The sequence below is a fragment of the Molothrus ater genome, chromosome 27, assembly GCF_012460135.2.
Source record: "Molothrus ater isolate BHLD 08-10-18 breed brown headed cowbird chromosome 27, BPBGC_Mater_1.1, whole genome shotgun sequence".
Taxonomy (NCBI): Eukaryota; Metazoa; Chordata; class Aves; order Passeriformes; family Icteridae; genus Molothrus; species Molothrus ater.
The window spans coordinates 4,238,301-4,251,815 of NC_050504.2; the positions used below are offsets into that span (position 1 = coordinate 4,238,301).

At 41.5% G+C, this 13,515-nt stretch overlaps 1 protein-coding gene across 6 annotated transcripts in view; it reads left to right on the top strand.

Moving 5' to 3' along the window:
• The window catches only part of TANC2 (tetratricopeptide repeat, ankyrin repeat and coiled-coil containing 2), a 147,308-nt gene that overhangs the window by 18,372 nt on the left and 115,421 nt on the right, over window positions 1-13,515 (top strand). For all 6 annotated transcript variants that reach the window (XM_036398998.1, XM_036399002.1, XM_036399000.2 and 3 more), the window contains exons 2-3: window positions 3,123-3,185; window positions 8,650-8,751. In XM_036398998.1, the coding sequence (XP_036254891.1) occupies window positions 8,685-8,751 (67 nt within the window). In that variant the 5' untranslated portion in view covers window positions 3,123-3,185; window positions 8,650-8,684. The remainder of the gene's footprint in view (window positions 1-3,122; window positions 3,186-8,649; window positions 8,752-13,515) is intronic.

Sequence of the window (13,515 nt, forward strand, 5' to 3'; positions counted from 1 at the left end):
CCAGGCTTGCTCAATTTATACCAGCTGGTGCATCTGACAGCCAAAACTAGAAAAATAACTGCATTGAAAGATGGAAATCCCTATTCATGAGAGCATTTTGGAGCCTTTGCTTTCCAGCAGGACTGGTTGAGCAGCATGTTCTGATCGTTGGGGTAGTTTTGGTTTTCAAAGACAGATGGCCATTGTGCTTAATGTCTGTGTATTAATGTTCTGTTGATAAAAGTATGAGTAAGTTGCTAATTTCTCTGGGAAAATTTAATTAAACTGTTGAGATCAGGATACATGTGACCTTTGCTATGTTTGGTCCAGAAGCTTCAGATTCAATTAGCTGTTCAAAATTGCTGTGAATTTTTACCTGCTCGCTTGGATTGAGGGGGAAAAAGGTTCCTTTGTTTATACCCTAGGATGAAGAGAAAACTAGTCTTAGTTCAGCCTTTTATTTGGATGTTTCTCAGCACTAATGTTCAATATTTTCAAATATAGGATGAGTGGCATTCAGCTCAAGATATCTCGAGACATTTCTCAAACTTGTTGCTGTGAAATCAAACATTCTGGTGTGATTTCAGACTATGTAGTCAAGTTTCCATGGAGGCAGCTTTTCTGCTTTCTGCCTCGAATCTTAAAGCTTTACTTTTTTTTTTCCTTCATGGATTTTAGCCTGACTAGGAAAATACTGCAGCTACAATGTGTGCTAGTTGGTGATCTGTGTGTTTAATCAAGAGGGAATGATTCTAAAAGTGATCCTCTACCACCAAAGCTGTTGGTGTATTAGTCTCTAAATGTATTTGTTGTGATACAACACGTCAGAATTCATAACTTTCTTACAGTTCAATAGCAGAATCTACAAATATAATTAGAGGGTTAAAGGCATTTAAAGAATTAAAGCACTTTAATGACATTCAGGTTGTTATTGACAACCCACTAATATCTGCTGCATTCACATAAAGATTTCTAATGTAATCCTGTGAGCAGATAAAAGCTCTGCTGTTTAAAAGCTCAGTGCAAGGCAGATTCATTGGATCTGCTCATGGAATGCAGCTGGGAAGTTCCTGGTGGGTTGTGAGTGCTTGTCTGCAGCTCACCCAGCACAGGCCATTCCTGCTCTTTGTTTTACAGGCTATCACATTTAGAGCTGTATTAAGAAGATAGATGGCAGCACACTGAAACATTTATAAGGATTTATTTTTAGTTATTCCATGAATGTTTTCAGTTTTCCAAAAATCGTAACACGTTGCTGCTTTTGAAAAAAATTACTCACTCACCTGAGGTGTTTGCAGGTACCTGGATTTGCACTGTTTAAAAGAATTATGGAGCAGGCCATATATTTATTTTAAGATCTCTTTTTTCTTTTGTCTATTTAGGATCTAAGGAATAGAGGGGTTTTTTTAGAATCACAGAATCTCAGAATGGTTTGGGGTGAAATGGACCATGAAGCTCATCCAGTTCCACACTGTACCATGGGCAGGGACAGCTTTTACCGGACCTGGTTGCTCTGAGCCCTGTCCAGCCTGGCCTTGGACATTTCCAGGGATGGGGCAGCCACAGCTGCTCTGGGCACCCTGTGCCAGGGCCTCACCACCCTCACAGGAGACAATTTCTGCCCAGTATTTGATTGAACCCTGCCCTCCTTCAGCTTGAGGCCGTTCTCCCCTTGTTCTGTCACTCCATGCCCTTACTAAACCCCCTTAAAAACCCCCTCTAGGGACTTAAATCATGTGAAGTGATATCTAATAAAAGTCTTGCTTGATCTGAGCTTGCTTGGGTTTAGGTTCCATGCTGGTCTTGTGCTCTATGTGATTGGACACTGAAAAATTTGTAGCTGAGTCTTTGTGAGCAGACAGCTTCTGCCAAAGGCTTAATGCTTGGGCATTCAGGAGATTTGGGGCACGGGCAGTTTGTACGAGGCAGGAGGGGAATGGGAGGAAGGGGCATCCCCTGGCAGAGAGCAGGATGGAACAGAGCCAGGGCTCTGTGTGGGGCTGTGGGACATTGCTCCCATCACAGGGATCCCCCTTGGTGCTGCAGGAGGAGCTGCCTTTGGAGGCGTTCCCTTGCTTGACTGAAGGAAACCTCCCTGCTCCCGTGGAAGGGCTGTGCTGCTTACAAACTCTTTATTTCCTTTCCCAGAGAAATGAAAAATTGAAAGCGGGGAGGTAATTGGCAGCCTGAGAAATAAAATAGGGTTTTAGATTAATTTATAGGATGTTTTAGTTTTACATACAAAACTATTAATCTAAGACCATAGGAGAAGTTCTGTAACAGTTCTGGGAGCACCATGAATCCCAAGTAAAGCTGCCAATGACTTCTCAGTATCCCCTTGCAGGAGAACAAAACACCTGACTGGTGCAGCTGAACACTTTACTTTAAACTTGCAAATACAAGGTGGCCTCAATTGACTTTGATTCTTTTTGTTTGTTTGTTTGTTGGGATGACAAATGAAATGTGTCTCTATTTCCTTCCACTTGCTGGTTCTCAAATGAGATTTCTAAAGCAATAGATTGGTGAAGGCTCTAATACAATATCGTCAGCACAAATAAAACACAGGCTGGGAGTAAAATAGCTGCTGTCATCTTTTTCAGTTAGTGGCAAGATAGATTTCTTGTGGCTTTTCCTTGATGAACTTCATGTTCTAAGTACGTGATGACAGAGCAAAGGGCCAAGTACTGAACCATTGATTTCGTGCTGGATCCCTCTTGGGAATTATGTTTATTTAAGGATTGAGTTTAAAAAAAAACACAGTGGGGAGGTTGTAGGCTTTTAGCAGGAGAACTTGGTAGGATGAAGGGAAATATACTTGTTAAATCATGTACTATATGATGTGTGTCAAAGGGCAGTAAATCTGCTTTTTTTCTCTTCCCATTTGAGAAGTGCTGAGAAGGAAGAGGCAGGTGACCAAAGTTAGCATTGGTTAACAGCAATTTAAAAGCAGGAGCATTCACTTTCTAAGTGTAAGGATGAAGAGTGGGGTCTGCCTGATGCTTAAATAGTAATGCTCTGGAAAAGTTGTGGATTTATTCCTGGGATGGGATTACTGTAGCTCTGTGTGTGCATCTGGACAGTATTGGGCCCAGAGGGTGCTGAGAAGATGCTACTGAATTCTGTTGCATTTCTTTGTCTTTCAGGACTTGCAGTGAATGGAGGAGGACGCTTCTTGCTAAAGATTTAACTTGGCTAAAGATATCAAGGTAGGAAAACTTTTTCTTCCTACAATCCCATGTGTTCTTTGCAGGCACAATTTAATTGTTTAGAGTCGCAGTTGTCTTCTGTTGTTTCTTTGTTAATGTGTGATCACCTGAAAGTGGAACAAGGGCACTGTCTTTCTATAACAGTTTTACCAATTCTTAACCTGGTTGTATTAGACAAAAAGATGGAATATTCACAAATTAGGTTTGATTAGATTGTGAAATTGTTCCCTGTGAGGGAAGTGAGGTGTCCAGAGAAGCTGCAGCTGCCCCTGGATCCCTGGCAGTGTCCAAGGCCAGGCTGGATGGGGCTTGGAGCAGCCTGGGATAATGGAAGGTGTCCCTGCCATGGCAGGGGTGAGACTGGGTGATCTTTAAAGTCCATTCCAGCTTTGGCCATTCTATGATTCCAGCTTGTAGGAAGTGCCCTAAAATTTGTTTCAAGGCAGTTTAGCAAGACTCAGCTTGTGCAGAACTGTGCCACATTCTGATTCAAAATTAAATCGATGGAGGCAGTTACTAGTAGTATTTAAAACCAAAGCAATAATTTTTACTGTTATGAGCAACAAAGAAGACACTAAAAGCACCACAGGTGAATTGCTGAAAGTGAGGTGATGGCATTTCTAGCTTTTGTTTGGTGTCATTTTTCTCCAAGGCTGGATAATTATGACGTTGTATATGGAGAATGGAAGTGTCCTTTGGGAGTTCAGTCTGTATCATTAATCTAGAATTAGAAACCAGGTTATGCAAAATGACAAAGCCTGGTTCAAAATTAAATTTCCTGAATTTCAAGGTCATCCCATTTTCATGTTGAGGTGAGAACTGACTTTTGGCTTTCTCCTAGTGAGTGATTGCATTATTTTCTGCAATGTTTCTGATCTTGCTTTAAATAGGTCTCAAATGTCAACACTTAAGTATTGCTGCAGAAATCTTTTTCCCAGAAAAGCAAATTCAAATGTTGACCAAAAACTTAGGGTTACCAAGTCTATTAGTTGGTATTCTGTGGCTGGCAGGGTTATCTCACGAGGACTGTTATTGTTTGAGAGTAGTGAGTTTCTCTGCACTCAGAGTGAGTCATCAGCTGTCTGTCAGTGCAGTCTTTCTCTGAGAGCAGCCGTGCTTTTGTTCTCCTCTGTCCTTACTCGAAGTATGACTGTGCTCCAGACAAAAAGGAAAGCAATCTCATGTGAGCAGAGAAGGGGAAGCTGGAGCCTGCACAGAGCACGTGTGTGCTGAGGGGTTGAGCACGGCGTCCTCCTGGTGGAGCAGCTCCAGCCACAAACAGCTTCAGCCTCTGGAAGTGCTGTGTTCCAAAATGAGCTGTGCCTCTGCTAAATTGTGTGGGTTTCCATAATAATACAGTGCTTGTCTCCTTCCTCCCAGGCTGTAGCTGTATAAAAATTACCTCTGAACATAAATGCCGCAGACTTTGAGCGAACATAATCGCTACAGACTCATCAAGAAATTTGTATGGCCACACTCACCTTAGGGCTGTTGTTGGGAACTTGGCAAACATGGGAATATTACTTTGTTACGCTCTCAGAATTGCTTTTTAACTGGAGCATTAACAGCTGCTTCTTTTGGTAAAATAAAAGCAGGGATTGAGGCCAACCTCCCGCTTCCTTGGAAACATGACTTGACCTCCTGCACACGTTTTTGCAGTGGGAATGCTGTGAGGTGTTTCACGGGTGTATCTTTATGTATTTCTGTCCAAGACAGTGGGCTCATATCAGGGGGACAGCAGAGACCACAAGTGCAGGGGCTCTGGGATTATGGGAGGAAAGATCCTGTCCAGAGATCTCTGAGTATTTTGTTCAAGGGTGGATCAGCAGATTGGCCTTCATGTCAGGCCCCCCAAGACAGTTATTGATGTTCAGGCTTCTGTGGGGAAACATAACATCAAACAATTAATTTTGTTGTTCTGAAGCCTATTAGAGAACTCTGTTTAATGAACTCTTAATTTCTTAAAGACCTCTAATTGGTAGGGTTTAGTGCATTTAATGCTTTTGCTGTTTTTGTATTTCCAAATAATCCTAGAAGTTCTTGGCAAGCTTGCTAGGTCACAACAGTGCTGTTTTCATTCCAAAAGTTCCTGGAAATATTTAATCTCTAAACTTAATCTCTGAATTCTGCTCCTGTGTGTTTAAATGGGCATGGACCAAGCTTATAAATACATATTTCCTTAGACTTCAGTGTTGTTGTAATCAGTTATTCCCACCCTGTGGTGAGGCAGAGTTTAATGGATTTGATGGTCATGGAGTTCATGGAGCTCCTGGCACCTGTCAAGAAATTGGTCTTATTGGAAAAAACACAGAATTCTAATCTTAAGATATACATTTAATAGCTTCTCATGCTGACATGCACAAAATTTGCCAGCAATGTTTGTACGACTCACTGGACATCAAACACTCTTTTGAACAAGAGCTTAGCTTTGCTAATCAGCTTTATATAAAATACAATTTTATTTTTAGTGGGGTGATCAGAGAGGAGGAGAATACAGGGATCTGGTTGTTCTACTGGTGGTATATAGGCAAAAAAATTTGCTTTGATTTTGTAATTCTGTGTCTGACGGACAATATCTCTATAAAAAGAAGCAAAAGTTACTTCTGTGGGCTGTAATAATGTGTAGCCACCAAAAGCATGAGGTGGTTTTTGCAGCCTGTCTACAAACTCTGTCTTAAGATTAAGAAAACACTGAAATAGGCCTTAGTCATCCTGAAGGATTTAATGAGATGTTGCTGACTTGTTCAAGCTTAGCATTTTGTGTAAGTTTGCAGCTTGCAGAGCTCAGTCTGCCTCTACCCCCTCCACTTTGTGGTTTTTTCCTCATCATATTTGTACTACTGCCTTCTCATGCTCCAGAAAGTTATTATTGTTTGTGTATTTCATTGAAATTTAGATTTGTTAGAGGATCAAGCAACATGTGTCAGAGTGTCTGGACATAAACCAGGAGATTCTAGAGCTGTTTTTTCTAAAAATGCTGCATAGAGATTATATCAGTTTTGCTCATCTGCTGATACTGTTTGGAGACTTGTGCTCATACAATGTCTTCATTTTGTTTGGTAAACTTACAAATGACAAGATCAAGGACAAATCAAGTGCAGTAGCTCTTGGTGGCCCAAATTGTTGCCAGGGGCATCCTGTGTTAGTGGAGGTGTGGAGGATCCCCATCACATTCCTGCAGCTTTTGCTTCTGCTGGTCCTGGAGAAAGGCATGAACCTGGGCTGTGAGGTACATTAAGGAGTTCACAGGTTAGGATGGAAAGTTCTCTGATCCAGCTCTTCCTAACACTGTAATTCTGTTTGCTGTTTAATGCTTCTAATTCCATGAACTAACACCACCAACAGGATTTTTAATTTAGAGTGCTTATTCTTAAATATTACTTCTGGCTTAGCGGTGTTGGCTGAGCAGAGGAAGAGCTGTGACCATGTTTGCTCAAAGCCACAAAGGGACACAGCTGTGCATGAAAATGAAAACCAGCAGCTGATTTTAGTCACCTGCTCATCTGTGTTGTGAACACCTTAACTAATCGGGATGTAAGTCTAATGAGTGCTTACACTTGGAATCCATCAGTGTAAGTGATGAGGAGCCACGTCAGGAATTGCAGCTGAAGCAGAGTCACAGAATCACTGAGTGCTTTGGGTTGAAGGGACCTTAAAGACCACCTAGTTCCCACTCCTGATATGGGCAGAGTCATCTCCCTGTAGTCCAGCAGTCCCCTGAGAATATGGAATTAGTCCTTGGGATGTCCCTTGGCTGGTAACCCAGGGTCTTTATGCAGGACATCAGTTCTCCCTCCACTCTGGGGTTCTTAGGAGCAAATTCATGGAGGCTCTTTCTGTGCCCTGTGCAGAGCCTTAATTCAGCCCTAGTAGCAGCACTGCACCTCCTGGCCCTGTTTGCAAGATACAGGTAAATATAATTATTAGCAAACTGTATGTGCTTCTTTGACAGAATTTGGTTGAATTCAGCTGTAGCTCAGCACTGGTGGCATAGCTCTGCTCAGTTCTCTCTGCAGTGCAAACCAGTATGGGGAAAGTCCCTAAACAATTGTCTGTGTGCCCAGATGGAATTTTTTTTGATAGTCATGGAACAGTGGGATGCTCTGAAGGGGACCTAAGCCTCGTTTAGGAGCCTTGGGAAGGAGCCTGAACCCCAGCTCCTTGTGTTTTGAGGGTGCCAGGGATGCTCAAGTTATTCATAAATGCAAAGGAAATACTGATTACATGTTAAATACTCATCCATGCAGGCACACAGACTCCCAGATCTGTTTGTGGGATTGGGAATGTGAGCTTCTGTCAGGAAAGCTGCAGTTGCTGCCATCCCTGTTTGCCTACTGGGGCTTGGGATGTGCGTGCTCTGAGCTGCTGCCCTGGAATGCTGGTGTCTCTCAGTAACACCATATTAAAAGGACTTTCAGTGGCTTTAAATATACATTAAAAGCTCTTTGAATTGGGCATTATTGTATTATTAGACTTGAAAGTATCAGACAAATGGGAAGAAATGCAAGATGGCATTTACTGAGCATCCTCCAAGAGGAACCAAATATTGTTACAGGGAAAAAAAAATCCTTATTTTTAAAAGATGAATGTGTTATCTTGTAAGTATGGAATATCATGTGTACAATAGAAAGAAAATTGTGGTTTATTGTTTGTACTGATCAAAGACTCTCCACAATTCTTTTGGTCTGGTTTGAACTGCTTTTGTTGTAGGTGTTTTCATGCTTTACATGCTTTAATAAGTGGCTGTTCCCCAGCACAGGCTGTCAGTGTGCCTGGTGATCCCAGACACTCTTTTATCTTCAGCAATGCTCAAACAACCTTTTTTTTTTTTTCTCCCGAGACATAGACAGCAAGGAAAATACAGGGATAAAGTTTCTGTTTGATTTTTTGCATCAGTTACTCTGGGTTTGAGTGACTTGTCTCCTCATGACAATTTATTCAACTCACAAGAGAATTTGACAGGCAACCAGCCCAGGAGCTGCAGAGCATCTGGAGTTGTGGCTGGTGTCAGCAGGATTGATTTTCTGGGCAACAGGAAGGGCAGCAGCTCCTTCTGATGGGTTTGGCTTTAATAGTGATGGGAAATGGAGGCAATTTGCTAAATGCTGTGTCTTTCCCACTTCTCTGTGATAATAAAATTATTTGGCAAAATTGGTTATGGCTATTCCAGCGGCACTGGAAGTGTGTTGTCCTGGAAATAAAGCCTAGGTAACTGAAGGCAAACTGAATGGTAGGCTTTATGTGGATTGTTGTTGTTAGGAATTTTATTGGCAAAACAGTTTTTCATCATTTTACCTTGGTTTTAGCTCTTCTTTAATAGTGACACTGCATTCTGGAAAAATCTAGTTGTGCGTTTTAATTTTTCAATTTTAATTTTTCGTCGTTTTACCTCCTCTCCGTAACGGCTTCCAGCGGTCCAGGTGGCAGTGCTGATTTTGCGTGTCTGTTGTTCTGCTTCCCACAGCGTTTGCAATAAACCAAGTGGAACAGGATCTCGCCATGTTTCGAAACAGTCTCAAGATGCTTCTTACGGGAGGGAAGTCAAACCGCAAAAACAGGTCCAGCGGTAAGTAAGCGTCACCTGCTCGTGCCTGTGGGATCCTGGCGCTCCTGAAGCCACCCCTTTCATGTGTGTTTTGGTCTTAGCAGGGCTCTCCTCCTTCTTAACAAACAGATGTACTCAGCTGACGATCTTGTAGACTCCCAGACATCATTATACTTCATTTTAATATTGTGCTGTGCTTTTAATTTGAAATTATATTTCTTTTTAAATGGATGTAAACCATCATCTGGTTTTCTTGGGGTGATAAGATGCAGGGAAAACCAAGTAAGAGTTCTACATAATCTTGTAGTAAACAAGCATCAGGGTTCACGTTTCATTTATGGAAAGTAAGAAATTTTTTTTCTTCTGAAATGTCTGTGATAACTTGTGGCAGTGAAACCTGCTTAATTACAGGCAAAACTTGTGACAGCAGCAGCAATTTCTTTTAAGCTTTTATTTTTAAAACAGGAGGGAGAGAGAGGAATGGGAATAGTTGAAATTAAAGGAGAAATTGCCCAAATTTAGTCATCATTTATGTCAATTTCGTTTTTCCACCATCTCAGGAAAGGAGTTTACAGTTAGTATTGGTTCACGTGACTTGGCCTGTTTCATCCATGACAGAGATTGAGGGAGATTGTAACTGTAAAACAAAACATTACAAAATATTGATAGGCTTTAAAAACATTTTTATTTAACTTTTGTAGTTTTTTCCAAAAATTGAGTGTTGGCAGGAGAAGAGCTTTTAATGAGATCTTTCATTTTGAATTTTAAAGCCATCTGGCAGCACATTTTAAATATTTTGGGTGTTTATTTGTGCTCATGCATCTGTGTTAATTTGGATATTTATGTTACGGATGTTCATATGGATGTTCCTTGAGAAACCAGAGGTGAGGATGAGGAGACACAGTGCTGGTAAAGGCAGTGGGAAAATGGGCTGTTTTCCTTGGTTTAAGCAAGTTATTCTGTGTTTCCCACACTGCCAGAATTTGGCCATTGTCAATCCCATCTGTTAATATCTTGCTGGCCATGTTGTATTTGGGGAAGGAGAGTTGTGGGGCAGCACTGACCCCTTGGACATCAGTGCTCCCTTATTCCGGTGTCTGGTGCCAACTGTGGGGTGCTGGTTGGTCCTGGGCAGCTCAAACCTGCACCGTGGTGTGGAGTTGGATCTCAAAGCAGGTAAAAATCTGTTTTGCAAAGGCCCCATAATAATTCAGGCCTGAAGTCTTGGCTGTTCATTGCTTTGTGGAGAAGATTTCCTTCCCATAGGAGCTCCTCAGTCTCTTGTAGCAGGAGTGGTTGGTGTGAGGGAGTTTCCTGCATGCAAAGACAGGTTTGTGGAAGGCCTGTGAGCAGATGGCTCCATCCTCTTGTGATTTGTGTCACGTTTGCTGTTTGAAAGTGCAAGTCCTTTGATGATCCCTTTAGAAAACTGTACGTAGACAAATCACCTTAACTTGTGATTTCTGTACAAAGCCCTCTCTTTGTCAGATGTGCTGCTAACAGGCCTGGTATTCCTTTTGGCTTATCTCCCAGAAGCAATATTAAGGATTTTGTATATGCCAAGCTCTGCAAATACGTGTTTCTTATTTTGTGAATGAAAAACGTCAGTTCTGAAGTACTGAGATTCGACAGTCTGCTTTTGGGCAAAGCACAAGAGGAGATGGGTTTTCTTGTTCATATATTGAAAAATAATATGACAGAATTGAATTGATGAGGTTCTCTAATGCCTAGTGACTGGAGTGTATGTTAAATTTACTGCAATTCTACCCTTGAAATAAGTTGCTTTATTGAGAAGTTCTGTTTGGCATTCTTCAGGGCAAGAGAGGGAATGGGAAAATGAGATGATCAGGTTTGTTTATGTTGTTTGTGACTAAGTGGCAAACATCCCTACACTGCATAATAATTTTTCAGATAGTTGTTAATCTTCTAAACTCTTACATGACATTAGATGAATCCATTGCTGCCTAGATCTTTTTTTTAGATAAATATATTTAAGTCTGTATTTCTTTGCAACACAGTAAGGAAAACAATCAGTAAATCTTCAGTGTACATTTTCTGTGTTGCATGCAGCACTGTAAACCTGAAACTTGCTGTATTTATTTGCTTTGCACTTCTGGCAAATTACAAATTTGGTACTTCTGGCACTCAGTGCTGTCCTTCAGGTCCCCCCAACAGTGTTGTCTTCACTGGTGGGTCTTGTCTTGGCAGTTTTGATAGGAACAGAGGTGGGACACTGCAGGTTTTGGATTTTTTCTCATTCAAGTGTTCTAAAAGGATTATGTGTTTATTGAAATGTTAAAATTTTGTTTAACGTGATTTAGAATGCTAATTAGAAGCTGGAAATTAAGCTTCCCTGGTGGTTTTGGTGCTGTGATTTGCCCCATCAGAGCTACACACCCATCTCTGAGAACTATGAACAAAATCCTAAACTCCACGTTAGGAAAATCATCTGTTGGAGGTTTCAGGTGTGCCATGTACTGAGTCTGAGTCTTGTGGGTTGGTGGCAGCCCACCCAGCTGTCTCTGTGAAATTGTCCTGTGTCCTCATTTCCTACACTCCAGGCGTTTTGCATTCCAGTGTGGGATAAACCTTTGAAGCAGGGTTCAAGGTATTGTGTTCTCTTCTTGGGGAATCCAAAGGAGCACACTGGCCTTTGAAATTCCTCTGCTTTGCTGCGTCTTTCATTTGCAGTAGCACTTGACAAACAGGAGCAGTGGAGTCAAGCTAATGATTCCTAGATGTGATGTGGTTTTGATAATTCTTGGTGATTAAAAGAACGCTGGTAATGACAGCAGTAGCCTTCTTAATTTTCCTCCTTTCGAAACTGCTAAGCAACTTCTCTGAGAACTGTGATTAACATTTATTTTACCTCAGCCAGGGTGGGTTTTCCCCTTTGCTGCTTGATGGTGTTGTGATTCAGTAACACACGAAATATTTATAAAAGAAGAATACAATTACATGCATCTGAATAGACAGTTACATACTGTAGTGCTAATTAAAATCAATTAATTTCTACTGCAGCATCAGCCTGTGTAATCTCCTGTGATTAATTCTGGGTGTCTGGGTGTCCTTTCAGAGCTTCGGTGCTGGAGTTTCACAGTAAGTGCTCTGGACACACAGTGCTCAGTGCACATGTGTGTGTGCACATATTTAATGTCTTCACTTAAGAAAAATTCTCCCCTGACTCAAGAGTGCTCAGGATGGTTCACAGTAATGCCTAGAGGACACAATATGCCTGCAACAGTATTTTGATTAGGTTGTTGTTTTTTTTTCTGATCTAAATGGATATTCCACAAAGCTGCCAGATAGCATCTGTGGTGCTGAAATCTGATCTCAGCATAGTTGCAGATTACCTTTGTTTTCCCAGTGTAAATTAACTTAGAGATACTCAGACATACGAGCTTTCTCATTTGTTTATATCCAGAGCTGTATTATGTAACTTGTGTTTGTTTTAAAGTCTAAAAGGACTGTCCTGTGTTTCCCTCCCGTGTTTCCCTCCCGTGTTTCCCTCCCGTGTTTCCCTCCTGTGTTTCCCTCCCGTGTTTCCCTCCCGTGTTTCCCTCCCGTGTTTCCCTCCCGTGTTTCCCTCCCGTGTTTCCCTCCCGTGTTTCCCTCCCGTGTTTCCCTCCCGTGTTTCCCTCCCGTGTTTCCCTCCCGTGTTTCCCTCCCGTGTTTCCCTCCCGTGTTTCCCTCCCGTGTTTCTCCTTCTGGATGAAGATGCAGCAGGATTGTTGTGGCCAGAGCCCTATGGTCAGGGCCAGCAGGTGTATTAATCTGTAAGAGATATTTGTGGCTTCTTCCCTCCTAATTCAGTTCTTCTGGGGCAGTTCTGTTCTCTGAACCCAGAGACTATGGAGTTCTGTGTTGTTTTCATTTGTTTTTGTTAAGGACCTGTCTCATTCATCTGCAGTTTTCTTGCTTGTATTAATCATTCCTTGGTCTGGGTGTGGATTGAAGCAGTGCTCATCAAATCAATCCACTTGTGTTCATTCCAGTGTCCTGTTAGGGAAATGAGTCCATGGAAGGGATTCATCATTCCACCTGTTACAGTTATCCTTGTCCTTTTTCAAGCAGATGGACTATTTCCCTCTTACATTATCACATTCAATTAATGCTGCTGTAAGAGTTTGGATTCCCTTTAGAACCTGGTAAAATTCAGCTGCAAAACTGCACTATTTGTTTGGGTTTGTATTTCCCTTCACTTTGTGAGGAGTAAGCCCAAGAATTTGTGCTGTTTATTTCCTGACAGAGGCCAAGATAAATGTAACATTAAACAAAAGAAAAAACCAGGGGGGAAACAAACCAAAAAGACAACAAAAGAACAAGAACAATGAAACAAAACAAAGAAACATCAAGAAAATAACAACAAGAACAAAACTAAACTAAAAAACAAACAACCCCACCCACACACAGAAAAAAAACCAAAAAAAAAATAAGGCAAGGCAAGTACTCTAAAATCTGAGGCATGTAGTCCTTAGCCCAAAGGGTCTGCTTTTCTCTTCTGAGTTGGTTAGGAATTACATCTTGCTTGTTCTTGACTATAAAATGCACAGTTTTTATCTGGAGCTTCCCAGCCAGGAGCCTGCCTGTCATTCAAAATATTTTTGGCGCAGGGTTTTAAAAAACCTCTTCTTCTTTCCTGGTTTGCAGAAGACCCAATTACTTCTCACTTCCAATGTATTTATAGGGCTTTTTGGAACCTGCCACTTTATATTTTAATTCTGGGGCTGAAAGGGCCCCTGTCAAATGCTCTTCTCCTTGGATTCCTGCTTTTTGAAGATAAAA